This window comes from Lissotriton vulgaris, chromosome 8 (genome assembly GCF_964263255.1).
Source record: "Lissotriton vulgaris chromosome 8, aLisVul1.2, whole genome shotgun sequence".
NCBI lineage: Eukaryota > Metazoa > Chordata > Amphibia > Caudata > Salamandridae > Lissotriton > Lissotriton vulgaris.
Window position 1 is genome coordinate 1,279,651,304 of NC_141696.1, and position 13,642 is coordinate 1,279,664,945.

General features: G+C 38.7%; 1 protein-coding gene across 1 annotated transcript in view; it reads left to right on the forward strand.

Moving 5' to 3' along the window:
• LOC147698613 (cytochrome P450 2J6-like) overlaps positions 1 to 13,642 on the forward strand; it is a 686,733-nt gene that overhangs the window by 38,621 nt on the left and 634,470 nt on the right. Inside the window, exon 2 of the mRNA XM_086935205.1 lies at positions 2,865 to 3,027. Within this exon, the coding sequence (XP_086791331.1) occupies positions 2,865 to 3,027 (163 nt within the window). The remainder of the gene's footprint in view (positions 1 to 2,864; positions 3,028 to 13,642) is intronic.

The window sequence follows — 13,642 nt, forward strand, 5'->3', positions numbered from 1 at the left end:
GATTTTGACGCTGCCCCATATTTACAAGGATTGAGTAAATATGGGGCAGCACCAACATTAAGATCAGGGAAATCTGGTCTTACCCTGTTGCAACTAGGAGAACATTGTAATTTCTCCTCATTTTCCTGTTTCCATGTGTGCTGTGATGTGCTGTACAGATAGAAATAGCAAAAGGGCCATTGATTATTTATGTGCAGGAAGGTGTTCCTTCCTGCACATAAGCAATGATTTAAAAAAATTATTTTGCAACTTCTATGTGTGCTGCATTAAGCAGCACACATAGACATAGAAGTTTCAAAACACCATTTCAGATGGTTTGTGTGCAGGAAGGGAACCTTGCTGCACATAAACAATCATTTATTTATTTATTTATTTATTTTAGGCGATTTTTAAAGCGCTGCAATTACCCGTAGGTGTCTCGGCGCTAGCAGCTAAAGGATAACTAACCAGATAATAAACAGTGAAACAGTGGATAAAGTGATCTACAAGGATGTCATTGAGAAAACAGCCAAGTCTTTAGCTGCTTTCTGAAGACAATCAAAGATGGACTGATCTTTATATTAAGGGGAAGAGAGTTCCACAATTTCGCCGCTGCTATGGTGAAACGTCTGTCTCCCCAGGTCACTTTTTTTGTTCTGGGAATCTGAAGCATGTGAGCCGTGTTGGAGCGCAACGTTCTAGGGGTTGCCAGGGGTTTAAAGGAACTTCTCAGAAATCTGGGTCCCATGTTATTTATTGCCTTGTAGACAATACAGAGGGTCTTGAACTTCGTACGACTTCTGACTGGGAGCCAGTGCAGTTGGTCGAGATGTCCAGAGACAGAACTGTATTTGGGAATGCCCAGTAGGATTCTGGCAGAGGCATTTTGTATTAGTTGCAATTTGGAGATAACCTTTTTTTGAGCATTGAGGAAAAGGGAGTTGCAGTAATCGATGCGAGAAAACACCAGTGTGGATATGAGTGTTTTTCCCATAGCTATGGGAAGATACGGTAGTAGTTTCTTTATCTTCCTTAAGATGTTAAAGGAAGATGACACTACCGAATTCGCATGATGATGGAAAAGGAGCTTGTTGTCGAATATCACTCCCAGATTTCTAACTTTACTGACAGGTTGTGGTGGGGTTCCTAATTCCTCAGGCCACCACGAAGGGGACCACTCAGGTTGAATGTTTCCAAAGAGCATAACTTCTGTCTTAGCTGAGTTGAGTTTTAAACAGTTGGAAGCCATCCAACTGCTAATGGCCCTCATACCGTTCTTGAAATTTGCTGCGACCGTGGGTCCATCTTTGTGAATAGACAGCACCAGCTGAGTATCATCAGCGTATGTTGTCAAATTGATGTTGTGCTCCTTTATTACCCTCGCTAAGTCCGCTGAGTTCCCCTCAACGCAGGCACCCTTGCACTATGGTGCAAGGGTGCCTACGTTGGTGCTAGGTAGCTAAATTAGCACCAGCGCGGGGGAAACGCAAGACTGCCATGTGTTCTTGTAAATACAGTGCAGCCCTGTGTTTCAGAAGTGGCGGAGCGCCTCGCTAAGCTAAGAAAAGAAGGCTAGCACAGCGCTCCGCCACTTCCTTGTAAATATGCCCCTAAGTTCTAAAACCACTTTCTTATAACAGTTACATTAAATGCAACTTCAGCACGTTGTTAGATTTAATACACCCATTAATTTAATTCTTTGAATTGTATTGCTAGCTAGCTCCAATGCAAAGATAGACTTTATTAAATTGAATAAAGCCTTCCTCATATGAGCCTACAAAGCTAGCAGCACTACAATATGGAAAACGACTTTGGCTGTTTTCTTTACCAAGTCATATAAAATATCTTTTATATTGTCCCATCTTTTTGTATAACAGTAGGGGGCTTATACTTAATAAAAAGGTAGTTTAGGGCTGTGGAAGTACTTTCAATTCTACAGGTTGAATTTGGACACAGGGCAGGCCTGGCTTTAAAATGACACCAGACACCACAGCAGTCCACTGGGGTCTCTAAACCTAAAGGCCCTACCATTAACTAGGGACTTACAGGTAGGTTTTATTTGCCAATTATAATTATACCAATTACCTAATACCTTGAGAGGACAGGGTACTGGCCCTGGGCCTGGTTAGCAGAGCCCATGGCACTTTCAGAGTCAGTAACCACCAGCATCAGTCAAAAGAAATTGGGGCAATAAGGGCAAAAACAAGGACTTTCCTACAGCTGCCACCATCATGCGCCTGTTGCTTAACTCATGGGGAAGGCGGTAGCCTTCCACCACTTTTAGGGTAGCGCTTTGGGTGACCTTCTCAGTCCAACAAGACCACAATGTGATCGGCCTGTGTCATGGTGCACACACATCATCTGCGTTTGCCTACAAAACAGATAAGCATTAGGGATCCAGACAACAGTACAGTCAGCACTCAGTGTAGGAGATCATGTCTCTCATGTCTCTTATTATGCAGAGAACTTTTCAGTCCCAACAAATGTACTACTGCCCAAAAAAACATTAATACAATTAGCACCACATATGGCCAGCCATTAACACTGCAACACCCTCCCATGGAAAATAATGGAGCTATGGACTGAAAATAAAACCACATAGGAAATAATATAAAATTAATTACTTAGAATAGTTAATAATATAAATAGTTATAATTTTGTGTTACAAACAAATCTAAGAATAACACATATTTAATACTGAATGATAAAAGAATTTCATAACCATTTTTTCCCTAAAAATGTACAAAACATTTTTTGAGACTCATGCAGAGGATTGTTCTGTCGCAACCGAGGGCAATGTTAATGCAACTGTATTTTTTTATGATGTGTTGTGGTCATTTATGGCTCCAGACCTTAAAGAATCCATTTGTGTTTTGTACCCACAGCTTGCAAAGACCTATGGAAATACAATCACTGTGTGGGTGGGCCACACCCCTATAGTTGTAATGAATGGATATGAAGCTGTGAGAGACATGCTGGTATCCAAGTCTGAGGACACGTCAGGACGGCCCCGGACACCTTTTATACTGAAATATGGGCAAGAAAGAGGTACATTCCTCAGTACACTGATAACAAAGTTCTATTGTATGGAGTACCACCAGACTATGTATCCCTTCTATGTCCATACCAGTCGCTATATCCTTAATTATTTGCTAATCCCAATACCTGTTTTTGTTCACACCGTGATTAAGCAGATGTTCCAATTGTGTGAGTTTTTGCCAATGTTGCTAGCAGCACAATGTATGTGAATGTATCGATTTTTGAATTTATTTATTTTTCTTAAAGCCAACACACCATTGACTTGCAAAAATAAATAGGTACGCGCACACAAGCATTGCGCTCCAGTGTCCTTGATAGCACTAAACGGATGGATGTCATTACTACACGGTGTTTACACCGCGCTACCATTACAACGCAGGTATCACAACGCAAGTCGTTACAATAACTTGCGCTGTAGGTGCTGGACTTAGGAATAGTACAATTTACTATTCCAACTCCAGCCTACGCAACAGTAGGGAAGGTGTTGGAATAGTAAATCTACTATTCCTTAGTCTTAAGCGCCATCCAGCGCAAGTCATTGTAACGACTTGCATTGTGATACCTGCATTGTAATGGAAGCGCGGTGTAAACACCGCGTCGTAATGGATGTTCCCCGCACTAAACTGTCTACTCCAAGACCGCGGCTGACTACAATTTGAGCCTCTTGACCACTGTGCCATTATTCCGCTTGGTGAACTTATCTTCACTTTTCTTCCTAGCAACCTCCTGTATTTTACACACTTCTAACCTTTCTCACGCTCCCTTGAACGTATCCAGACTGTATTTGCATTCCTGCTTCACTACAATTGCACTTTCCTTGGCTTCATTTAGCACTCTTTCCTAGCTGCACTGACATCATAGTACCAGCATGACTTTGCTAGCCCTCTTCATCTAATCAGACTGGACTGACCTTCATGATCTCTTGTTGGTCATGATCGGGATTTTGCAGTGGCGGTCACTCAACGTTGAAGGAGCAACATCTGCACTTGTAAACGCTGGGTAACAAAGTTCTCAAAGATTTTGGATTATGAGGCAACAACCTTCCAAATGCAACATCTTGAGAACCACCGGGCAGCGTTTGGTTGTTTCAGCGGTTCTGAGTTCAGCACGACCAACTTCAAGCAAAATGTCATGACCCCTGACAAGATCATGCCACCTTCAGGCTTCCACTATCTACTCTAGGGATGATTAGAAGGTTTTATTATATTTCTCTTTTTACACACTCCTCCTCCAACCAAGGCTATAGGACTAGTTAACATCATTCAAGTTTGCACCGCTCTCTGTTTCCAAAGGCTCGGGTCTCTAACAAGATGATGTGTCAGCTTGTTGGACAGTGGTCATGTTTGTACCTTGGTTGTGTCACCAAATTCAATAAAAATTGGTTAGTAAAAGAAAGTACAGATGATGGAGTTTCGTTCCTCCTCAGTATGCCCACGTCATCCTGTGCAAGGAACCTCACTTTAACTAACCATGTGGCTTGGGTCATTGATCATCCTAATTGCCATTGCAACCAGGTTTCCATGTAGTGGTAAAATTCTACATTTAATATCATTCCTGATGAACAAACCTAGTTAAATACTTATGTCGTGAGTAACCTTAACTATTTCAAAAGGTCACTGTCTTGCTTTCTCTTCAGAACACCTGAGCAAGACTTAAAAACATAAGGATACAATGTGAGTACTCTTCAAAATAGGACTCTACACCCCTTTAGAATACCAAGGTACAATATAAACAGAGCTCAACACTCATTTGCCAAGTAAAGGGAAATATGTATTGCAGCAAGGTCTCAGTTAGCAAATAGCAATAAAGCACATGTAAAATAAATGCATATAATGAATGTATACACACAAGAATAAATGCATAGAAAACTAACTATGTACACAGGAATAAATGCATAGAAAGATAACTGCATGTACACAGGAATGAGTCATTAAAACTTGGAATACATCACCAGCTTTAGAATCATGTCTGCCATCACGGCTGGGAACCCTGTTACAGTCTGAAGCAGGGAGAAATCCAAAAGGGCACAAGAGCCCTGGGCAGTGTGTCCACTGTGCAGGAGAGTTCCTGTCAAAGTGCCAAGAGGCCTCTGCCTTTATACTCTTCCTAACGCAAAGAGAGGCTTCTAGAAGCTCCCCCTTTCTTCATCTGCTCTGCAGGTGCAGGCTGCACGCTCTGCATCGAGGTCATGCAATAAAGCTGGCCAGGCTCCGATGAGAACTGAGGCAGATTTCTTCACTTTCTCATCTTTGGGCTGTGCAGACCACACTGTCTGTTCTAGCAGCTTATCTCTCCCAACCGGTGAAGTGAAAAATATAATACTTTCTTTGTGTGTGAAAGTAACCTGAGCCTGCCTGCCCTTACAGCTGGGTCAGGCAGAAACAAGATGAAACCTGCTCACAAATTGCTGTTAAAATAAAATTGAGTCAATGGTCAATGCATGTTCTCACAATATAGAATTGCCAGTAGCATTACAGTCACTGTGAGGCTCTTCCCTACTAGATAACTTTTTTACAATGACACAATTCAACCTCTCCGGGATAGACTCATGGCTAGGTCTTCCTACCATCAACAATCTTAGCTGGCCTGTGGCAAAGTCAGAAACACACATACATTACTAATATATGGATCTAGAGCTCTGGATGGCATGGCAACTTCTTATCTTTCACAGCTCCTTGCAACGTCAAACTTTTAGACAATCAAAATATATAACCAGCACAACAATTGTCTTTTGAAAATTCAAGATTGTGCCCCTTCCAATTGTATTTCTTGAATCAGCACAATTCAAGGCCCACAATACCTGAATTCATGAGGGGCTTTAAAACCCACCTCAAAAGCTAGGGTAACAGTAAAATCATTACCTGAAAAGGAAATTACCTACCTCCAATCCCTACTGCATTTCTCTGGCATTCAAGGAAATACATAAAACTGTGTCATTATGTAAATATTTGTATATATGTGTGAAATAATAGCTCTGTAAACGTCCTCATTACTGCCCAGTTTATATAGAGTAGGGGTGTGCAGGGTAGTACAATCGCTCACGATTCTTTCACATTTTAAAGCTTCACACTTTACAAGGCTAGAAAAAATATAAAGAAAAGGACTGGATCAGTGGTTGATCAATGAATCGGGATGCATTCTTCCCACCACAATAGGGAATTATGGTCTACAACGGGCAATGTGTTGACTGCCGCTGATTGGTAACCATTCACTGTATTCTAATTTAAATCCACTTTGGTGAGGTCCATAAACTCTGCCTTTGACCCCTGGCCCCAACCCAGAAAGGCCTGTCTGCTAGACCTAAATTGCTCCAGCCAAGTATCCAGCAATATCCCTCACCCTGGCCTTTTGACCCCATGCCACCTGGATTTCCCAACACCACTTACCCATTGATAATGGAAGGACTTCAGACTACAACAGTCGCATGCTCCAGCACGCCCTGCTATCGGGTACCAATAAACAGCAATCAGGTTCAGCACCACAGGGGAAGCACTCCCTAGAATACCATCTTTCAGCAGACGAATATTAGTGAATGTTCACTGTTGAAAAGTATTTGCAATAAGGTATTGTAACTTTCGTGGTCACTTTTTGATTATTACACAAATAACTAATAATGCTGAATTATCGTTTTCATCTGTTAACTTCCATCCCTTGAAAATAAAAAAAGAATGGGACGGCTTACACTCAATGTAGAACGCAGCGTGACACCTTTTCCTAGAGATATGGAGATGATGAATGCAATAATGGCAGCTATTTGGCTTGTTCCGGGTAATTACTGAATTTTCTCTCATATTTACCAGGTGGTCGGCTAAATAGTAGAGATTATGTACTATTAGGCCAGTGGCTCTCCTACAGAAAATTAGACAAAGGAGCAAACACAAGGAGATGATGGACGGAGTGATGAAACTTTTTAGACACTCACCCCCAGTCACAGATCTGGGTTTAATCCACCATCGTACAAAGGAGCATCATCAGTTTTGCCAAAAGTTGTTTCTGTGAAAGGTCTGGGATAGGTCTGAATTGACCGACCATCTCTGCAAGAATGTTAGAACAACGTTCATATCCCAGAAGTAGGTGTATTGCAGACGGGGAGGACTAGAAAAACAGAAAACTCTCATGACTCCACTTACCAGAGAATTGTCCCCTATTGTTTTCCCGTCAATCAATGTGTGTTCTGCAGCTATCGCAAATCAATAGTTGTTCCCCGAGGAATAGGCTAGCCCAGAAGAAACAAGTTTGGCTGCGAAATTGATGATAAAGGCAATGGAGGCACCCAAGCGATACAGACTCCATTTATTGCATCAACCCAGCCATCTCCACCATATTGAGGCATATGGTTTGTGAGCGTACTTGGACCAAGAACAGAAACTGAAAGATTCTGACTGTTCTGAAAGGCCTCACAAGGTCCAGCAGCTCCTGAAATGCACCAGACCATGAGATATAGACAGCCTTGCTTCATCAACGATGTCGTAGGCCTGTGGGATCTAGAAGGTGATCCTGAAGACAGGAAAGCTGGTTAGGAAAGTAGCACGACATCTCCAGGAGGACACGAACCATGGCTGAGAACTCCGCATGTTATCCAAACGGTCAACAAAGGATCAGTTCTGGCTTCTAGTTGTGAGTTTAGGTTGAAACTCTGGAACTCAGAAGGAGAGGAGAGAAGGTATAATGGAGTGGAAAGGCATCTACAGCAAGGGCCATTGGATCTGGTCTCCAGGAGAAAAGCTTCTGTAGTTGAGTGGACAGACAAGATGCAAATGGGTCCGTATTGCTCCTACCCCATTGATCCTGAAGTAGTTAAAAGATGGTTGGATGCAATTTCCACTCGCTGTAATCTCAGAGATGCTGCAAGTTCCAACTGGCCACTGTATTGTCACGGCCCGGGAGATCCCCTGCTGATACTAAGATGCAGTTGATCCAGCGCTCTGATTGAAAAATTGTCTCATAAACACTACTTATCACCTCAATACTTACCATTAATCATGAAACACATATAAAAGCCCATAATACCAATGAGACAATTTTTGAGCAACTGAATCAGGTGGTATGATTAATTAAACTATTCGCATATTATTTACAATATTGTATACAACTGCAGTTTATCTATCTTTACCCTGGTTTTAAACATTTATTATTTATTAATCAGACCTCTAAGGCGATTGGATCAACTGATGGAAACTAGATCATGAACAAACCAGACCAGCTTGTCGCTTCAAATCTTATTTTATTAATTTTATTTTTCATAAAGAAAAAGCATTTACATGTTAGAATCTTTATTTTATAAGCAATTTAAGAAAGCAGCATTTTATTAAGGAAATGAATTAAACTGACATTTTCAAAGCAAGCTCAGAAAAACGAAGTATTAGCAAAATACCAGTTTCCATTCCCTAACACTATTTCCCTGACTATTTCTCACTTCACCTAAAAGGAAAAATCATTTAAAAGTCTGCTGTCCTTACATGCGCCAAAGGTCCAACAGCATGTTACGTCACTCAGGAATCGGAAAGTAAGAGTTTTTTCCCTGCTCATAGTGTCAGACTTTATACCTTTCTCTCTAGCTAAACTTTCTACATTTTGCATTCTTTTAAGTAAATCCGAGCTTTTCATTGGCTGTCCTGTGTCAGTCCATGATAAAATTTGTTAAGTCATCTCCGACTCTTCAAATAAGCCCTATTGTCTTTCATTTCCACATCTTTCAACTTCCTCAAGAAAGTTACTTTTTCCTCGGGTTTCGAACATTTACTTCCTAGCCTTGGCAGACACTTTAAGTTCCTGTCCTTGAGCCTTTTCTTCATGAGCACGTTCAAACACGACCAAAGAACTGCTTTTTCAATTAACGATGACAATGCAGTAAAAATCTTCACAGATACGCATGTGCAAAGACTTCACTCTGGACAAGCTTTTGCGTATGCAACTCTGTCAGCCATTTTTTCTGAACCACCTTTAGGCCTCACTTTGGAAACTATTATTAAACAAACACAAGACATCAATTAATTAAAGAATTGAGACCCATTCTGTTACCCGCCCCCTTTATTAATTATTCCTGTTAATTATATTACCTAGCAATAAGCACAATCAAGCAGCATTATAATTACTTTTCCTTTTAAACAGCATGAACTCCATAAGCTCTTCATCACAGAAAAAACATAACATAAGCACACAAAATAAGCACATGCCATTAATTTAACTGCCGCAACATAAAGCACATTAGTTTATCCCACGTGTATTGATGAATGTATTCTTAAACTAAGTTGATTAGTAATTTCACCACAAGCATATTAATTTAGTTACTGTTATGGGAGATTAACTTCACAAGTTTGAACAAAATCTTGTTCTTCACCTTGCTCCACCAACTCCCTCATCTGGTGATTTCTAAATCACCAAATAATACCCAAAATTTATAAATTTTCAACCCTTGAACATGTTTTGGACTTTCTTAATATTAGTATTTCTAAACTTTAGATTCATCTGGTTTTCTGCACTTTTCATATTGAGTTCTCCGAAACTCTTCTAATTCTATTTCTTTTTCTTTTTCTTTTCTTAGTTTGCAAATTCTTTTCTTTACTATTACATGTTTTCTTCTCTTGTGTATCATGCAACTAATTTTTAACAAAAGTGTCACTATAGCTATGATTATTAAAGGGAACACTATTTTACCTATAATTGAATTACCAATCTATTGAAACCAGTGTTTAATTGCTGCAAATCTTTTACTTAAAAGTTCTGAAAAACTTTCATCTTCTAAAGGTTCAATTTCATTATGTAACTCAGTAATATTTTTTATATACATCTCCATATTCTGACATTTGTCAGGTATGTAAGTAAATTCCACAGACTCCACCCTCTTTTGCCAGCAAAATGTCTAGAGCAAGACGATTTTGCATCACCATAGTCCTCATAGCAACAAGCTCTGTATTCACTAATTGAAATCCACTTGCAGTATATGTTGACAATCTATCAAAAATTGTAGACATTTTTCTGATTTTGTTTGCATTCAGGGTTATTCCTACCATAGGTATTAATGCACCAAATATGTCTCCCATTATTTCTGTAAAACTTTCCCTTTTAAATCTATTCATGTGATTGCTAATTTCAAATGAACCTTTTACATTTCTATCTACATGAACATTTTTTGGAAAAACTAAACCTACATAACACGTCCCATACCAATGGTCTGGGAGATTGTAATATGCCTTATTCCCACAAACAAAATAAATTCCAGGAAAAATTGGATCCTTGCCTCCTTTAAATCCCCAACCCCCTATAAAACGATAAGTGTCTTCACATTGACTTGCACCTACAAAATAATTATCAAACAAAGTATTATCTCTTCTTATACAAAATTTTCCACTAACAGGTTTATCTATGTGAATTGCAGCATTTTCATTTCTACCATTAAGCTTTTCATCTTACATCTGCCAAAATTTAGACTTAACAGGTTTCAACATCTCATTTCGCTTGTAGATTGCCCTTCTCTCTTCCACCATATTTAAGAATGTCTTCTCTTATGTTCTCAATTTACATGTTAAATTATTTCTAAAAGCATACTCATAAGTGAGTTCATAGTTGTTAGGAAAAATTCCCTCATCTGTTTAGCATATTTAGCATATTTCACTTTATTCAAGCTTTCTTCAACTTTTAAATTTGCTAAAATCTCATCAAAATCTGAATAATAATACTCCAAACGTCCAGTTTTATAAAACAAACTAGCTATTACACTACATGTTATGCCATAAGTAAGAGGAAGCATATTATACGTAACACCTTCAGACACAGAAGTAGGTAACTTCACACAAATGTAGCAGTCTTTTGCGACCATCACCTTAACATATTCAGATAAAAGTCTTGAAAAGGTATTACTAGAAAAATCTCCCACAGATCTATCCTGATGAATCTCTGGTTTATGTACAATAATTTTATCAGTCTTATCAACTTTATCATGATGAACCACAACTTTACTAGTCATGTTAGTTTTATACATCTCTTTATCTATTCCAAAAGGAAAAATGACAACTAAAATTAACCAAACTAAAATTATTAAGATTACACATATTGAAGACAATTTGCAACATCTTTTGAAAATTGAGCATCTCGAATTATTTTTAGTAGAAGGCATCTTTACTAAAAAATAAAAATGAAAAATTACTATAAAAAATAAAAATGAAAAATTACTAAAATGAAAATGAAAAATTACTAAATATACTCCCCTCTTTTTTTTAACAGATAACTTTATTTTCTAACAGCTTTTCTTCGACCTTATGTCATACATCAATTGTGTTCCAGCTAACACAATTTCTTCGACCTTGTGTCAGCTAACACAATTTCTTCAACCTTGTGTCACCTAATGAACAAATTCAATCATTATCACTTGCATCATCTAAATTTCTTTGACTACTATTTACTTCTACTACTGGTGGAATTATAATATAGGTCCACTCAGGTGATTTGTACTTATGATTTGGCTTTATTACTCTTTTTGCTCTTCTATTTATCACTTCTATTTCCTTTCCTGCTTGTTTTTCTTTATTTGAGTCTTCTCCTCTTTGACTTGTGATCTCATTCACCTGCTCTTTTGCTTTATTCACGAATTTAAATTTTAGGCCTTTGTTTTCATTTGGCCAATTATCTCCTTTTCTTGTTAATTTTCTTTTTGGTTCCGCTAAATTATACTCCACTCTCCAAGCTCTTTTCCTTGATCTTTTCAATTCTGATTCATCTCCACTATCATCTGTTTCACTTTCTGTGTTATCAGCTGATCCATTGATAATCAGTTTTATTGTATCAGATTCTTCTTTAGATTCAGGTACTTCTTTACTCGGCAGTTTCACTGTGTCAGGAACAACATCCTTATAGCTGGTACTTGAAATTTCTTCTTCTTCTTCTTCCTCAATTACTTCCAATTCTCCGGTTTCAGAATTTTCGTTCCTTCTTCCAGAGCTTCCAATCTGCTTTTCAATACTCTCCTGATCTTGATCTTGAATTACTTCTTGTTCAGTTTCCTTTTCTGCTTCTTGATCTAGCAGATCTTTCTCATTTTCTTCTTCTTCAGAATCTTGTATCACAATTCCTTCATTTTCTTCATTCAATGATACATTCACATTTGAATTTTCCAGATGTCAACTCTCTTGTCAATCTTCAGGATCTGGATTTCTTTCAGGTTCTTCTTCTGAATCTGAATCAGCTGTTTCACCTTTGTCGGGATTCTCAGGTGTTTGCACACGTATGGTGTGGCTAGCATGAATCCATCTCTTCAATCCCCTACACTTTACTGCATTTGTTGTGACTAATATCACCTGTCTTGCCTTCTGCCACCTTGGTACTAGGCAATTTCTTCTTCGATGTACTTTTGTCCTTACCCAGTCTCCTGGTAACAGGTCATGAGCTTGTTCTTTCTCTTTTGTAATTACTTCAGTTCCTACCTGTTGGAACACAGAAGTCACCACATCAGATAGATTTTTGCAATAATCCATAATGACGCTATCATTAATGCTTAACAGTTATTCAACTGGAACAAATGCTTGCCTCATAACGCTGCCCATTAATATTTCATGAGGACTCAATCCTGTTTTTCTATCTGGAATGCTGCTCAAAGACATCAAAACAAGTGGAAGTGCATCTGTCCACTTCATTCCTGTTGCTAAGCACATCTTTGCTATTCTGTTTTTTATTGTACCATTCACTTGCTCAACAACACCTGATGCTTCTGGTCTGTAAGCACAATGTAATTTTTGCTTTATATCCAGTGCTTCACAAATCAATTTTAGCAATCTGTTTTACAAAATGTGTGGCACGATCTGTCTCGATCGTCACTGGAAAACCATACCTTGGTATGATTTCTCTCAAAAGCAATTTTGCCACAGTAATTGAATCATTGTGACGTGTTGGGAATGCTTCTACCCATCTCGAAAATAAACAGATTATCACCAAGACATATCTGAGTTTATTGTGAGGTGGCATGTCAATGAAGTCAAGCTGTATTCTGGTAAATGGACCACCCTCCCGTCCTATGGTTCCCATGCTCAAAACAGTTTTTCTGTTTGGATTTATCCGTTGACAGATAAGACATCTTTGACAAAAGGACTCTGCAATTATTCAGAATTTTGGATTGTACCATATTTGCTTGAATAATCTAATCATTGAATCTCTTCCAATATGTCCTGGACCATGGTACATGCGTGCCATGTCAGAAATCATACTATCTGGCATTACTGCTCTGTCATCTTTGCAAACCCAAACCTATTCTTCTTCTCTTTGTCTGCATCCTGCTTTTAACCATGTGTTTTTCTCCTCATAATTTGCCTCATCTTGCACCTGTTTTACTCCCTGCCAAGTCTCAACTACAGATGTTAACATAAGTGAGTTCAAAACATGTTCATTTTCTTTTTCCCGATTAATGGACACATTATGTTTTGCACAGAATTTTGCTATTGAGTCAGCATATGAGTTTCCTTTTGTTATGTAATCTTCACCTCTTTAATGTGCTGTGCATTTTATTTTTGCAATTTTTTCTGGTAGCTGAATTCCATCAATCAATCTTTTAATCAGCTGAGCATTTCTTATTGGTGTAACCCCGCAGAAGTTAAATAACCTCTTTGAGACCAGAGCTGACCATAGTCATGGACTA